General features: G+C 45.6%; 1 protein-coding gene across 3 annotated transcripts in view; it reads left to right on the top strand.

Moving 5' to 3' along the window:
- The first annotated feature begins 4388 nt into the window (after positions 1–4388).
- Positions 4389–16906, top strand: part of CFAP53 (cilia and flagella associated protein 53) — a 33813-nt gene continuing 21295 nt past the window's right edge. The window contains exons 1-3 of one of the 3 annotated variants that reach the window (XM_048850985.2): positions 5593–5630; positions 10900–11129; positions 14837–14915. In XM_048850985.2, coding sequence (XP_048706942.2) covers positions 5608–5630; positions 10900–11129; positions 14837–14915 — 332 coding nt within the window. In that variant the 5' untranslated portion in view covers positions 5593–5607. Of the gene's footprint in view, positions 4545–5592; positions 5631–10899; positions 11130–14836; positions 14916–16486; positions 16690–16906 lie in introns of those variants that run through there. The other 2 variants (XM_048850984.2, XM_075128363.1) reach the window with 2 other exon arrangements.

Below are 16906 nucleotides of genomic sequence, written 5' to 3'. Positions count from 1 at the left end.
GGTCTGATCACACAGTAGGGAGGAACTCTGCCAATCATACACACACACAAATCTGATGACAGACATAAGAATCCAGGAGGCATGATTTCCTCAAGTGTACAATCAAATATTGCCTGCAGCCACGGTTACTGAGGGTTTATGAGAACGTGATGGAATATATTACCTGTCAGAGGCCTAGGAGCATTAAAAGTCTGAGTGGGTGAAAAAGCCATAGGGGAGCTCAAACTCCGCTTCGTGGAGATACTCAGCCTGGAACCCTCATGAGGAAGGAGAAAATCAGATGTTAGAGCTGCTGGGATTGAATTAACAGCCATGCTATCACACAAAGGACATGGAGAGCCAACAACAGGTATGTTTTTGGCAGGGAAGAAGGTTGGTTCTAATTTAAAAGACATTGTTTCTCTTCCAGAGAAAGAAGTGAAAGCTCTTTTCTGAAAGGAGTTATAGACTGAATAGAAAGACTGTTGGCCAAATCCTCAGCTGGTGTATATCACTGTAGCTCCATTAACTTCATTGATTACACCAACTAGGGAATTGGCTCTGTCTGTTTCCTCCTGGAGCAGGGAGAACCTACAGACCTTGTTTGGTTTTTCTTTTCTGGCCAGAAAGGGCTTTAGAGAGGGGGGTATAGACTAGGAAACTGATTTGCTCTGCTAAAGTCTATTGCTCTAATCTTTGTGTACTTCTTTACACCTGTGGAAAAAAAGTTTAAAACACTATTATTTTGATTTTTGAACTAGCTGTAAATAACTACACAAGGTGCAGAGCAGTGAGGAATCAGGCCCTGTGTCTGGATTCTCCTCTGGAGCAAAAAGGAGCTATGTATCTGTTACTTGTGAAGGTCTTTGATTCCTTCTTGAAGTGAGAGGATCCAGGGAGCACAGTTAATTTCCATCTGGTGAAGGCTTTAGTGCCTTTCATGAGGGGGTAGAATAAAAAAACTGGGACTGTTCCAAACTGTTGAAAGCTTACCTGTACTCTGGGGTCTCTCTTAGGGAACATGATGGGTAAAGGCAGAGTGGGAACACTTGAAAGGAAAACTCAAACTGCTACTCTGTTCCTGGGCCCTAGATTTGAGCTCCAAGGTGTGGGTGGGCTGGAGAGCCCCTTTTCCTCTGGTATAGAAGAACCACAGGAAGATCCTGCTTGAGTATGTGGAAGAGGGACAAAGTCTTCCTTCAAAATAAGATAGAGTGCTTCTTGACAAAACCAAAGACCTTAATCTTTCTCGTCATCTGTCTGATCTCCCAGTCAGCTAGCCACTAAGTCACAAGGCACCCTGTGACAGTGAACTGGGGAATAGCAGCTGAGCCAGCTCTGTGGTTATTGAAACTCTAATTAATTACTCTAGAGTAGACCTCAGTAAAAAGAACTGTGCCTAGTTGATGGATGAGGATGGACTGAAAAGAACTAAGAGACACAGGAAGGACCTGAGAATAGGGTAGCAGGAGAGCATATGCTCCCGTGGTACATCTAGCCCAGTATTCTGTCTCTAATGATGGCTTCAGAGGGAATCCACAAAACAGGACAATTATTGAGTGATCCATCCCTCATTGTCCAGTCCAGGCTTCTGGCAGTTAGAGGTTTAAGGGCTCTAAGGAGTGTGACAATGCTGCCCAGCTGAGGTCACTCAGTTAGGGTGAACTGCAAACAGAACAGGGCAGACAAACCCCAAACGCTGGTGGATATTCCAGTACTTAGATTTACCAAGCCAGCACAAAACTACTTCTGTATTACCTCACTAGTTACTCAGAAGTCCAAATAATGCACCCAGTACCCAGGTACCCAGCCTCAGGCCTCCATCCAGACACACATGTCAGATATGATGATGATTACTGAAAATCTTATCTCATCGTATAAAAGAAAAAGTTCTTCCAACCCCAAAGGGTCAGCCACACACCCAGGTCCAATTATAACTTAGACCTTACCCAAAATACACGCTTATAGCCAATTCTTATTAACTAAGCTAAAATTTATTAAAAAAGAAAAGAGAGAGAGTGTTGGTTAAAAGATCAATACATGTACAGACTTGAATTCAATTCTTGAGGTTCAGACACATAGCAGAGATGAGCTTGTAGTTGCCAAAAGTCCTTTTAGAAATAGTCCATAGGTTATAGTCCAATGTCCTTATTCAGGGTGACTGGGGATCTCAATCCTTATGGCTTAGGGTTTCCCCTTCTTGAAACCCAAAGCAGATCTGAGATGAAGAAGGATCATGTCCCAAGGGTTTTATACATTTCTAGCAGCCTTTTGGCCTGAGAAAACAATAGCCTTAACTTTCCTTCTCCTAAACATCATGGCAATTATTACAGGGTAACTTATCCATTAAACAGTTCAGCTACAGGTTACCACAACCTGCAGAGAGACATATTGACAATAATACGATTTCACTCAAATGTCTTCCTAAATGTTAATACTCCTTTTTTGATCTTTGAATCAAAGCTATAGCAATAGACAAGACTTGTTTGCTTACATCACAAGACCTCAACAAACATCTACCCTTCTATGTCTAACAATGCAGACTTGCATTTCAAATCTCTAATCATTTACATATCTTCCTAACCCATCTTTAAAGTTTGGCCAAGGATCAGGTCAGTCTGTGAGTTAATTAACTCTTTCTGGCCCTGTCACCTTTCAATGAGATATTATATTACACTCATAATGTCACAGGAGACTATATACTGCCCTTGCAAGAGGATAGTAAAGCTAGTAGGGTTTGGGTTTTTTTGGTTAATCTTGACAGGTTTCAGAGGAACAGCCGTGTTAGTCTGTATTCGCAAAAAGAAAAGGAGTACTTGTGGCACCTTAGAGACTAACCAATTTATTTGAGCATGAGCTTTCGTGAGCCACAGCTCACTTCAGTGGCTCACGAAAGCTCATGCTCAAATAAATTGGTTAGTCTCTAAGGTGCCACAAGTACTCCTTTTCTTTTTGGTTAATCTTGTAATTTCTACATTCCTGTGCCATGATACTACTTCATGATACTGCCCTGGCTGGGATGATTTAATTGGGGATTGGACCTGCTTTGAGCAGGGGATTGGACTAGATGACCTCCTGAGGTCCCTTCCAACCCTGATATTCTATGATTCATATACCGTATCATCCTGTGCGTTTCCAGACTGCACAACTACAATGAATCATTTGGCCACTAGATGTCAATAACGCATCATAGAAGAGGTTTAGCTGAAATGAAAAGAGCAAGCACTATGCTGTAGGACCTTGGTTTAAGCATGAACTGACAAAAAGCCCAGATTCGGCATTATCTGCAGAGAAAAAGGGTCTAAATTAAAAGCAATATTCTAAACATTTTATAACGCTAAAGTGCACCTAGATGTTAGCTCTCAAATATATGTATGTCCGTATGTATTAAAGGTAGACGATCAGAGCTACAGTATTTTTAAAATTACATTCCTTGTAAAACATATTCCATCAGAGGACATAAAGGTTCTGTTACCAACTCTGCTACTGACTCACTATGTGACTCTAGGCAAGTCACATAAACGTACATTTTCGTAGTGAGTGGAGCAGTGGTGGTGCCCTAGGAGTGCTATCTCCATACACAGTGGTAACACATGGGTCTGTGAGAGCACGGTATTAGCAGCAGTGGCTCCATATGTCGTGGCAGCATATGTGCTGATGGGAGCATGGTGGTGACGAGGCTCCCGGCTTGGTGGCGTCCTACATGGTGGCAGTATGTGCATGTGTGCTGGCGGGAGCAGAGTGGTGGCGCACAGCCCTGTGCTCTGGCCCCACATGTCGTGGCAGTGGGTGTTGGTGGGAGTATGGCGGTACCACCACCCTGGACCCAACAGCCCCATACACGGTAGTGGTGGTGCGTTGGCTGGTGGGTGAATGGTGGTGGCAGGGCTCTGTGGTCTGCATCCATATATGGGGGTGCTATGTGTGCTGGCGAGGGGATAGGGCTGGCAGGCCCTGTGCTCAGGGGCGGTGCTGTGTGTGCAGGTGGGAACATGCTTGGTGTAACTGGGGCCAGGGCTCAGTGGCCCGATAGACAGGGGGAGCAAAGCAGGCTGCTGTAGTGTGGGGAGCACAGCCCCATGGCATACAGGACAGTCTGGCCTGCAGCTTTGCGCTAGGGAAGGAGACCCAGGCTGCCCGCCCTGCAGAAGGCCCTGCTCTGACAGTGGTGGCCCCGCCCCCTGCGTCCCTGAGCAGTGACTGCGGGCACCTAGCAACCACGGCAGGCCTGGGCTTCCACCACGAATCACAACGTCATTATGCGCATGCTTACTGCTGCCTTTGTGTTCCCCCCACGAACCGAGCTTTCTCGCCGCCCATTCGTGGGCATGCGCCGCACGCTTGCTGACGCGTGATCCTCAGGAGACGGCTCACAGAGCGTTCTCTCCTGAGGTCACTTCCGCTATGCTCCGCCAATTGTCATAGCAACGGCTCGCGCGTCCCGGAAGTGGCGGCGGCCGGGCAGTCTCCCCGCGGTTCCAGCGGCGGCCGGGGGAGTGATGCTGGGCCAGTGGAGCCAGCGCCTCCGGGAGGTGACGGGCCCCACCCCGCACTCAGTGGCGCTGGTGAGACGCTCGGGCTGAGGCGCAGGCGCAGGGGACGGGAGTGGGCGCAGGTGGGGCGGGAGTGGGCGCAGGCGCAGAGGCACGGTGTGGGGCGCGGGGTAGGGGGCCATAGGTGCTGGAACTGGGGGTGCTGCTGCACTCTCGGGCACGAAGTGGTTTCCATCATGTCCAGGGTTTTCAGCTGGGTTCAATGGCTCTCGGCTGCCCCGCTGTACACATGGTTCCAGTGCCCCTGGTGGGCGCAGACGCTGCGGTAGGGTGGGGAGGCAGCGGCGCTGGGTGCAGGCAGTGGTGAGCTGGAGCCGGTTGTTAAATTTAGAAGCTGTTTTACAACCGGTTCTAAAAGGGCTTCTAAAGTTAACAACCGGCCAAAAGTGGCGCCTTAGGCATCGACTCCGTGGGTGCTCCTTGGCTGGAGCACCTACGGGGGAAATTTGGTGGGTGCAGAGCACCCACCGGCAGCTCCCTGCCCGGCCCCAGCTCACCTCCACTCCGCCTCTGCTTCCTCCCCTGAACGCCCCGCTCAGCTTCTCCGCCCCCCGGCTTCCCGCAAATCAACTGTTCAGGCAGGAAGCCTGGGAGGGCTGAGAAGCAAGCGGCGGCTTCGCGCTCAGGCCCAGGGAGGCGGAGCAGAGGTGAGCTGGGGGCCCAGGAGGGCCACCTGCGCTGCAGCAGGTAACCCGGGCGGGGGAGGGGGGGGCGCAGGGGAACTGCTCCCTGCCCCAGCTTGCCTCTGCCTCCCTGGGCCTGAGCCTGAAGCTGCTGCTTGCTTCTCAGCCCGCCCAGGCTTCCCGCGCAAACAGCTGATTTGTGGGAAGCCTGTGGGGGGCGGAGAAGCAGAGCGGGGCGGCACATTCAGGGGAGGAGGCGGAGCAGAGGTGAGCTGGGGCCAGGCACCGAGCGGGGTGGGGAGCTGCTGGTGGGTGCTCTGCACCCACCAAATTTCCCCCGTAGGTGCTCCAGCCCCGGAGCACCCACGGAGTTGGTGCCTAAGGCAACACTTTTGATGTGATCAGTGTGGGGAGCAGCTACTCTGCCCCTAGGAGCTAGAGGGACCTGCCGGATGCTTCCTGGGAGCTGCCCCAGGTAAGCAATGCCGGGACTCCTCACCTTGCCCCCTCCGGCAGGTCCCTCTGGCTCTTAGGGGCAGGGTGGGCACCCACTACGGTGGCCCATGAGACCCTCCTGCCCAGTTCTGGGGGTGGACAGGCGAGGGGAATGGATGGGGTAGGGGACCGGGGGGGGTGTCAAGGAACGCGGGGGGTTGGATGGGGCAGGAGTCCTGGGGGGGCGGGAGTGGGCTATGACCCCCTCGTGGGGTGAGGAGGGAACCGGTTGTTAAGATTTTTGTCAGTTCATCACTGGGTGCAGGCACCGCACTATGGTGCGTGGCCAGTGTTTTCCTCAGGCATTGAAATGGAGGGAGGTGTTCAAATTTATGGGGGGGGCAGGGCCGATGAGGGGTGAGACCGTGAGGGTGAAGGTGGCTCTGTGGTACTACAGTAAAAACTGAAAAATGTTTCATGACCATTTAATTAGATTTAACTCATATTTTAAAATCATCACAAAAATTAAAGTTGGCTACTCAAGCCTTCTATGAAGCACTACATCTTGATCCTTCTTGGTTTCGTGTTATAATTTTGCACATCTCTGTTAATGAACTTCTTGAATGCAATGCGTTCATCTTTGGTGGCCACTCGTGTGTCCGGTATTTCCATTCCTTCAATTGATACGCTCATTAGATCATTCACATGATTAGGCAGAAAGCGACTTCTTTCAGAACACAAAATTCTATTCAATGAATCAAAAGCACGCTCAAATGTAGCTGTTGTGACTGGGAGTAACAAGAGATGAATTCCTACTTCTTTCATCTCAGGAAACATAGCACAAAGATTGGGTCAAGCCACTAGCGATGATAAAAAAGAAAAGGAGTACTTGTGGCACCTTAGAGACGAATACATTTATTTGAGCATGAGCTTTCGTGAGCTACAGCTCACTTCATCGGATGCATTCAGTGGAAAATACAGTGCGGAGATTTATGTACACAGAGAACATGAAACAATGGGTGTTACCATACACACTGTAACGAGAGTGATCAGGTAAGGTGAGCTATCACCAGCAGGAGAGCGGGGGCGGAGAACCTTTTGTAGTGATAATCAAGGTGGGCCATTTCCAGCAGTTGACAAGAACGTCTGAGGAACGGTGGGGGGGGAATAAACATGGGGAAATAGTTTTACTTTGTGTAATGACCCATCCACTCCCAGTCTTTATTCAAGCCTACAGTGGGGTGGGAGGAGGTATTGTTTCATATTCTCTGTGTATATATAAAGTCTGCTGCAGTTTCCACGGTATGCATCTGATGAAGTGAGCTGTAGCTCACGAAAGCTCATGCTCAAATAAATTGGTTAGTCTCTAAGGTGCCACAAGTACTCCTTTTCTTTTTGCGAATACAGACTAACACGGCTGTTCCTCTGAAACCTGTATCCAGTTTGCAAATTAATTCCAATTCATCAGTCTCTCATTGGAGTCTGTTTCTGAAGTTTTTTTGTTGAAGAATTGCCACTTTTAGGTCTGTAATCGAGTGACCAAAGAGATTGAAGTGTTCTCCGACTGGTTTTTGAATGTTATAATTCTTGACGTCTGATTTGTGTCCATTTATTCTTTTACGTAGAGACTGTTTTGTTTGGCCAACGTACATGGCAGATGGGCATTGCTGGCACATATCACATTGGTAGATGTGCAGGAGAACAAGCCTCTGAAAGTTGAAATAAAATCTTCATTAATTTGTTGTATGATATTCCACTCTGTGTTCAAATTCTCTATTCTGTCCTGAGCACATGGCAGCCCCATTGCTGGTTGTGCCTCACTCCACTCAACTCTTGGTGTTTTATAGGACAGGGATCTGTAAAAGCTACATAGAGGTTGAGTAGAATCTATAAGTCGCTGTTGTAGATTTTTAAGAATCAAGTCTGTGTACTTTGTCTTAACAAACACTTCTTGTCCTTTTCACTTAAGGATTCAATATAAATGCCTTCATTACTCAACTTAAGGACTGAAGTCTTTGCTTTTTCCAGTAGTTTTTCAATGGATAGCTCTCTGATTGATCCAAATGTAGCTTCTATTGCTGGACAAAGATCTACTACTGTTGTAGCAGATGCCTGGATGGCATTGTTTAATGACCCAAGTGGTTTCAACAGTAGACTTACAAGGGAGAGAATGACAATAATCTTCTCTGAATGTAGTATCAAAAGTAATCCACCAGCCTCACGACTTAGATCCATCCCATCTTGGTAGATACTTTCCAAAGCCAGTAATAATGGCTGGCGTAATTTTAAGACAACAGCCAAGGATTGCTCATGAGAAAGCCAGAGGATTTTCCCAGGTTGAACTAATTTGAACTTGAGTCCCAGTGTATCTTCTATATTTTCCAAGATATTCAGTCTTTTTGGACTCTTGCAGAAAAAAGAATATAATGAAGACATTAAATTTATAGCTTTTTAAATGTCTTTTGAAGAGTCTGCAGCTCGTACTAGCACTAGTTGGAGTAGATGACCTCTGCAGTGTGTATAGGAGAGATTAGGGTTACACTTTTCTCTGAGTAAAGCTTGTACTCCACCATGTCTTCTAGAGAATTTTGCAGCTCCATCAAATGTAGAAGCAGCCATCTGTTTGGGGTCCAACTGACAAGCATTTAACTCTTCTAAGATGTGGGTTGTCACAGATGCAGCCAATGTGTCTTCTATAACTTGAACATCTAGAAACGCATCTACTGGCCTACCACTGACATCAAGGAAACATACACAATGACTTAATACTTGATGCCCATTTGCATTGATGCATTCATCAGCCATGTGTGCAAATTTTTTTTTGTGGTGAGAGAGTTCTTCACTTTTTCAACTGTTGAGTCTTTCACTGTTGCACCACATGCGTCTAGCCAGTCAGTTAAGATAAATGAAGTGAGCTGTAGCTCACGAAAGCTCATGCTCAAATCAGTTGGTTAGTCTCTAAGGTGCCACAAGTACTCCTTTTCTTTTTGCGAAGACAGACTAACACGGCTGTTACTCTGAAATCAGTTAAGATAGTGAGTATATGCTGGTCTTGTTCAGAACCAGTGTTCAGCTTCAGGATGAACAAGTGACAATGCACTTAACATTGGCATCCAGTTTGTAGTGTGTGATATATCTTGCTTAAATAGAATGTATGATGCCACAGCCATGTTTGGTCACATGAACTGTGTTGTGTCTCCAGCATTCTTAACAGCCTCATTAACACTCACTGGTGTTGTCCTTGGTCAGTGGAGTCTCGGAGTTCAGAGGTGCGTTCACATGAGTTCACCTCCCAGGTGGGGGCAAGAAGGCACCTTGCTCATTCCTCCAGCTGCTCACCGTTAGCTCTGGCCTCTGTTGTTCGTTGTGCCACTGTTCACTCCATTGCAATGTTGCCAATGGTGCTGCGCCGTCACCTTCTGCTGCCACCTGCCACTCTGACCTCTGCTAGTTGGTCTGTTGAGGTTCCACCCAGCTCTCAGTGATTTCAGCTGAGCTCTCGGTGGGGGAACCTCGCTGCTCGTGCAGACTGGGCCGTCTCTTCCACAGAAACACTGTCCTACAGCAGTTCTAAGCACTTAGACCTGATTTCAGCTGTAGTGGTTACTTAAGAAAACAAAAGCCTATCTATGGAGCCTAATCAGCTCTGTCTTTAAAGAGTGGAGAGGGGCAGGTTAAATAGTACTTGTGACTCAGGCAGACCATCAAGCAAAACACCTGTCCCTACCCTCTCTCTTGATGCCCTCAATCAGCATAGGCTAAGTACAGTTCTACTGCCCTCTACTCAGACAACAAGAATAAGAACATTTCATTTCCTCCCCCTCGCCCCCCGCATTCAAGTGATTTGTAACCCAACCTCAGCCAATCTATCACTTGGCCAATGCAGCTCTGTTTGCTGGATACCTAGGTAGATTAGGTGTAAATGTAAGTCTTGAAGACTTTCCCCCTAGCTCATCACTAGCTGTCCAGGAGAGCTCATTTAGACTTTGCTTACAAATCATAATTTGAAATTATTAGGTTGGCCAACATCACGGAAATGAATGCACGGACATTGTCATGAAAAACAACAGCTGTATAAGGAAGCTAGTCTATGTTTTATACTTTTCAAATCTGTTATACTTTTTCAGATACACATATTTTATCATACACTGTATATGCTTTTAAAGTGTGTATTAACGTTTCTATTTCAATTCACATTTCCAAACAATCACTAAACAGGCAACACTGCATGTAACTAGTTTACAAAACTGGGGGGGGGGGGGGGGGAGAGGTTGGAGAAATTCGGGGGGCGGGGAGGGAATCCCTGTGCGTGGTGGAGTGGTGAGACCCCAGGGCAGGACCGCAGAGCATGTGATGTTTCCGCTGCAGGGTGGAGGGCCCCAGAGCTGGGGACTTGGCCACGCAGCCGCCAGGTTGGTGTGGGGCAGGGACAACTCAGCCTCTCCCCTGCGTTACAGCGAAGGGCAGCGGGACTCTACTCCTAGGGCTGCCTGCAGAGGTTTGCAGTGTTTATGGTGCTGTGGGTCACTGGCCACAACCATGCTGTCAGATGAGAGCAACTTATTATCGTTATCATTATTCATTTGTATTACCGTAGCGACTAGGAGCCCTAGTCCTGGACCAGGACCCCAGCAAAGATCAATAAAGGAAGGTCCCTGCTCCAAGGAGCTTACAGTCTCAGTCAATGGCAAGAGACACAAATGGATGCGGACAGAAAAGTAGAGTAGATAAACAGGGTACGAGTGAGGCCATGTTTATACATACAGCACTAGAGTGGGGCAGCAGAACCGATACAGCTGCACTGCTACAGCACATCTTGTGAAGGTGCGCTATACTGATGGGCAAGAGCTCTCCCATCAGCATAAAAAATCCACGTCTGAGCAGCAGAAGTTATGTCAGTGGGAGAAGCTGCAGCACCGTGCACACAAGCGCTTATGTTGGTGTAATTTATGTCGCTCACGGGGTGGTTTATTTACAACCCTGAGCGCCATAAGTTATGCCGGCATAGGCTGTAATGTAGACAGAGCCCAAGTAGTGAGTCAGTATTAGTCAGCACAGTAAACCATGGTCTCTGTGACCTAGAGGTGAATGGGTCCTAATCCCATTACCTATCCCTTGAGCTATCTAGTCCTTCCTAGAATGGTGGCTTGCATTTACTGAAAAGTGTAGTTTTTGAATTTTATATTTAACATTACTTTGAACTCCTATTAATACCTGCTTTATGATTGGTCGTTACCTGTTTGAGATGATAAACTAAAAGAGAGCCATTGGTCTTGTTTCCATTGTTAAAAACATGTTTTCTTTTACAGAGGGCCAAGTTTCCTAAACCTGATAAGTTTCAATGTTTCATCTTGGAATGCAGACGTAAAGAAAAAGAACGTCTTGAATACTTGGCTTTCACAAAGGTTCACAACAGAGGTCTGCAGGTCAGTCAGTGGGAGAATCACAATGAACGCAGAAGGCTTCACAGTATTGTACAGAAGAAGGTCGATCAGACAATGCAGGAGTACCTGGCAGGAACTGAGGATAGAAGAGACAGGTAACAAATCAAAAAGCTGGAGCCAACTGATAAATGGATTTCAGGTTCTTCTCATCCTCATTTCCATGCTTAAAAGCAAGCAAAATTGATTTAGAATAATATCGATGGGAACAAAAGAAACGTGCCCTAATAACTTAAAGTTTCAAGTATGTTCAGTATAGTGACTGCCAAAACAAAATCACTCAATGGATTTCTGCTGTGTGTGTGTAATGAACTGGGGCCATGTAAATAGCAATGCTATTTTTATCGGTGACCCCAGGGCAGAAGCATAGACTGCTTGCACTAAAAGAGAACTAGTTTAGCTGTCAGTTAAATAGCAGGCTGTACAGTTACTGGGCCAAACATTAGAGACAGATGTGGCCACACACGCTAAATCAGTGTGTTAGGGTCATATCTGCTGAATTCACTGATGAAAATATGTTTTCAGCACTCCTCACTCCAGTTAGCTTTTTTGGTTCTTCAGGGCTAAGAGAGAGTGAACTGCATTCTGGCTCATGTATCAACACAGTTATTAAAACTTCCAACTGCAGGGCTGTCATGCTCTTGGGAGTGGTTCATGACCATGAGTGCCACCATCAGGGCAGACTGTCAAAAGCAGGGCAGAGACCCCAAAGTGGTGGTATATTATATAATTAAATTTCACCAACTCAGTAACAAATATTAACTCCTGGATCACTGTAACAGTCTTAGTTAGCATGGAGTCACAGACAGTCCTCTTGGGCACTCCAGTCTATCTTGCCACTTGGGCAAGCTGGACTTAGTGATAAATGGTCTCTTACACGGAGAATCACAAAATATTCAGGTTGCTCCCAGTCCCAAGAGACCAGTCACTTATCCCAGATCAGTTTGTACCTTGGATCTCACACCAGACATAAAGCTGGTAGCTAATCCTGTAATAAACTAATTAAGGATTTATTAACTAGGAAAAAGAAACAAGGTCGTTATTTACAGGTTAAAGCAGGCAGCATATATATGCAAATGAGTTCGGTCTAGGGTTCTAAAAGCACTGTCTTTTTAGGGATAACCCAGGTTGACCATGGGGTCTCTGTGTTTTGATTCTTAGCTCCATCCCTTGAAAGAGACCAAACAGAAAAGAGATGAAAAATCTTCAAGTCAGCTATCTGTTCCAGAATTCAAATTGATAGGATGTGCTTTCTGACATGTAGAACCTTCATGGGTGTAAGAAGGCCATTAAATGAGCCTTTGTGTTGGATGGTCCATTTAGTCTTGATAGTTCTTCTGGATGGATGGGGAAACCACTTTTCCTGGCTAGGTTCACAAGCTCAGAGCAGACATTTTTACAATTATAAAACAAAACTTACATATTACCTTATAGCATGGGATACAGACAAAAGAAGTAAGATTAATGCATGCAGCAACTGACAACCATTTTATAGAGTCTAAACACTAAACACATCCTTACAAGCTCATCATCTGTCTCAAACAGTATTAACATACAAGTGAGCTGGTCTGTTTTCCAGCTATGAATTTGAGCCATGGCAAGAGCTGACATCTGGTTTACTAGTGTCACAACAGTCAAATTGTGTTCTTAGTTATGCCAATACAAAGTCTTTAATTTAACTTTTAGATCCCAGGGCCCACTTGCAGGGCAAGCAGTTAGAAAAAAATATTGTTCCTAGTGAGTAAGTAAATTCAGTCCAGAAATTGTTGATAAACAATACACACGAGACTTCATGATGCCATTTTATGTTTTTATGGAGTAGAACTGAACTTGAATCATCCTAGAAAATAGTCAAATGCTTTAATTTCTTAGTCAGTGTACATCTTTTTCATTAAGCGAATTCAGTGTTGTGAGAAATGCTGGTTTGATAGCCCTGAAGATTAATATTCTGTCCGTCCCGAGAGTAGGCACTGCACAGTGACTAGTAGTGCAAGTTTCCGTACGCTGTCTTTCAAGCATGACTTAACCCTGACTTGGAGGGGCCATGTGTAGTGAGAAGGAAGTTCAGTGTCCATCACCAGTGAGTCCTTAGAGCAAAAATTCTTGTTGTTAGATACTTTGCTTTACAAATATTAACTAATATTATATTTACCAGTCTCCTCAGAAGTCCTCCTGTGATGTAAGTAAGTGGTGTCATCCCCATTTTACAGGCAGAAAAAGTGACTTGCCCAAGGTCACAAAAGGTGTCATTGTGAGAACTAGGATTAAAATTTATGAGTTCCTGGCTCTCAGTCCCATGTTCTCTCAGTGCTTTTTGGGCCAAATACAGAGGTAAATGGTGATGCATATTACAAGTGGTTGATATAATTTATGTGTTCAGGGAGCAAAAAGGTATTGTACCAGGAAAAGCAAGTAACAGGTGATTGTTAGAATGTCTCAGATAAAGTGGACACTTCTCTTACTTCTTATACCCTATTGTTGCTTTTCTTAGTAAAACATCCCCTCAAAACATAAAATAGTCTCGTATGAAGCCGCTTATACTTTCACAGACCTACAAATGTATAACACTGCCTTTACAATTCGTTTGAAATTGGCCACCTCTCTTTCTCTCATATGCAGACATCGGAGCTCAATGTCCAAGTTCCGTTACCAGAGGATGCCCTCTATATCAAGAGAGGCTAGGCGTTGTAAACTGCCCTCTAGATGTTGGGTTGAGTATCCATCACTACATGAGTTATTGACTGCAATGCTTTCCCAGTCACAACATGGGGAAGAAACCAGGCTAAGCCAGAGCATAGTTGCAGCAACTCTGGACAATCCACAGAGTACCCTGTTGAGCTGATGCAGGATCTAAGATCAAGTAGATAAGGAGGCAGGTGCAGCGATGGACTCCTAAATTTATTTACTGTTTTAGACTCTCTTTCCCGCTGATGCTCTCTACTCTGTAAGAATGTAGTTTTCAGCTCTCTGGCAGAGCTGATCATTCGAGCATGGTAAAGGGCCAGTAGCACTCTTATCCAAGAATGCATGTGCTGTCATAGCAAAGGGGAGTAGTGATCAGCTGTGGTGTCACACAGGGGTGTGATTCCTTCCCAGAATACCAGCAGACCTTTGATTTGGTGCTGTGTTTTTCCTGTCTGAGAATGGAGCATCAGTCAACGGGAGATGTAATGGGTTGGTTTCATTTGTCACAGATGTCCAGGTAGGTAGACTTAACAGAAAGGGCAACTGGTCGAAGATCAGGCAGAGCTATGTGTGCTAGCACATACAGACTGAAAATTGGTCTATAATTCAAGCAGCTGCTAATAATGAGTGGCTGAATTCAGTTCAGTGTCAACAAGTTGAGTGTGACACCTGTGCCCCCAAACTGCAGAGCAGCATTCAGTTGGAACAAGCACAAAGGCCAATACAGATGAATGAGGGACTGAAGGGTCTCCTCTCCAGGAGGCTCCTGATAGTTTTCATATCAAAGTGGTATGGGAAGAAATCTTCATTTGCAGGTGTTCCAAGTGGGACTGGTATGTCAGGCTATGGTCGAGTTTTACTCCCAAATATGTGACAACTGGATGGAACGTCAGCAGTCGTCCATGGACACAGATTGAGATCGGTCAATTGGCAAGACGATTGTTTAGATGGAAAGTAGTTGCCACTGTCTTATTTTCACTAGGATTAGTCTCCATGGCTGGAGGTAAATTGTCAGCATATCCACGCTGACTGAGATTCCCTTTGATCCTGGGGAAATAATTTCCAGTGTCAGCAATACAGATGTTCTCACCATACATATACTTCTCGGCTTGTGTTTCAGGGAGGTTGGAGGTATATCTCTGGGACAAAATGAGAGCCAAAACTGACTCTTGTGGAAGGCCATTATGGAGACATTTAAGGTGACTGATTTTTCTGCCCAATTTACAGGAGGAAGTTTTAGCTGCGAACCATTTCTCAGATGAACTGCATCATTAGCCTACAAGAAAAAGGCTGGCTGCTAAGCTGCTGCAAGTTAATATGCCACACAGTGTCATAGGCTGCTGTCAGATCAATAGTGACTGCCCAAACTTTCTTTCCAGACTTTCATGCATTTTCTATATTTTGAGTCAGATAAAGTTCCTGATCTTGGATCTAGCCTAAAGGCGAGGCAGCTGAGGAGTGACTACCTCATTAATCCACATCAGGATTAATCTCTTCATCGGCTTGTAGTTAACGCACAGCAGAGAAATCTGTCAGTAGCTCTCTGGGTCTGTCAATGGTTTTCCTGGCTTGGGAACAGCTACGACGTCTGCTCTGCACCAGGGTTTTGGAATACTGCAATTCTCAGTACAATTCAGAATTTGAAGCAGCCAGTTTTTGCTGATTGACCAAAATTGAGAAACAAACTCATTGTGAATGGTATCTGGACTAGGAGCCTTATTAGGCTGCAGTTGATGTATAGCCAGGTTGAGCTCTTGATGAGTAAAAGGAGTCATCAGGTTCGTATCCACTCCCTGAACCTGCCATTTCTCAGGAACCATCATTTTAACTGTGTGACTGAAAGCTTTGTCTTGATTAGGAGCTCTGCAGTTGGCTACCAGCTGGGATGTGGTGGAGTTTGCTGTGGCTGGGTATTCCTTCTTGACCAGCCTAGACTCTCCACTCAATCTCTTAATAGTTTGCTAGACTTTGCAACTGGAAAGTGTGAAGTTCAATTTGGAGTAGTTTCTTTCCATCGCTTTTGCCTTGTTTGAGCTAGAAGATAAAGAAGGTCTCTGCTTTTTGTCACAAACCTATTCATTCTTACTGGATTTAAATTCCCGATACAGTCTGGTTGCATCAGATGACTGTCCAGGAATTAATTGTTGACAAAATCCTGGGGGGAGTGGAGGGGTATATATTTCTTTGTGGTGGCCAGAATTTTATCACAGAAACTTGGGAGACTGCACTGATGTTGTTCCAATTATGGGCTGTGTGGGTAAAGACTCAGACAGCTTGAACTCAGAATGAAACGGATCCTATGCTGCTTTCTGGAAATTCCACTGAGGTTTCCAAAGGCCACTTGTTGTTGGAATTTGTGTGCCTGTTGTGATTAGGCTGATGCTGGGTTCGAGGAAGCATATCAAGCAGTTTATGCTCTGTGGCCACTGGAGAGTACTGACCAGCTGTTGTTTGTTTTTGTTTTTTAAAGTGAGGTGAGGAAAGAATTTGAGGTTCATTGTTTGCTATGGAAAGTGGGTGACAGCTTAGGATCATATAAAAGTTGCATATCGACCGTTGATTCCCCCTCTAGCCTCACACCATCCATATCATCATCTGTGTATCCCCAGTGGGAATGATGTGAATTAAAAGCACCACAATGGACAGAAGATCCTTAAAAGATGGGTAACATAGGAGTTGGCCAGTTGGCAGATGAAGGTTTGTAGACATAAATAAGAGTCAGGTCCTTCACTTTTATAGCCTACCATTCAGTGACATCATTTTGACGTGATGATTAGACTGGAGTTGCTAGATTACCTTCCCTGATGTAGAATGCTATCCCATATTGCCTATGATGGAGGTGAGACATAATGGCACAAGTTGAGAAACAGTGATAAAGGATGTTTCCTGAAGCAAGATGATGAGTGCTTTGTGTTCTACAGCCAACTGGAGGAGGACATCCCTCTTGGCCACTGAACTTCCTTCGATATTGAGGTACAGCACTTTGAGCCGACCCCAGCACTAGGGTTTGTGATGCCAGCTCTGAAAGTGACTCCCTTGGAGAACAAGTCGTTTGGGTTGTATTTGTTTTTCACTTTTTACAATGAGAACTTGAGCTCCAATTTTGTCTTTTGTCTACTTTAGCATTGATTTTTGTACTGATGGCTTCCACAAGAAGGCAGTAGACTTGTTCCCCACCTCTTTAAGATCC

Source organism: Caretta caretta, chromosome 5 (genome assembly GCF_965140235.1).
Source record: "Caretta caretta isolate rCarCar2 chromosome 5, rCarCar1.hap1, whole genome shotgun sequence".
Lineage (NCBI taxonomy): Eukaryota > Metazoa > Chordata > Testudines > Cheloniidae > Caretta > Caretta caretta.
The sequence above is the reverse complement of the archived record's forward strand: the minus strand, read 5'-3'. Positions and strand labels throughout refer to the sequence as shown.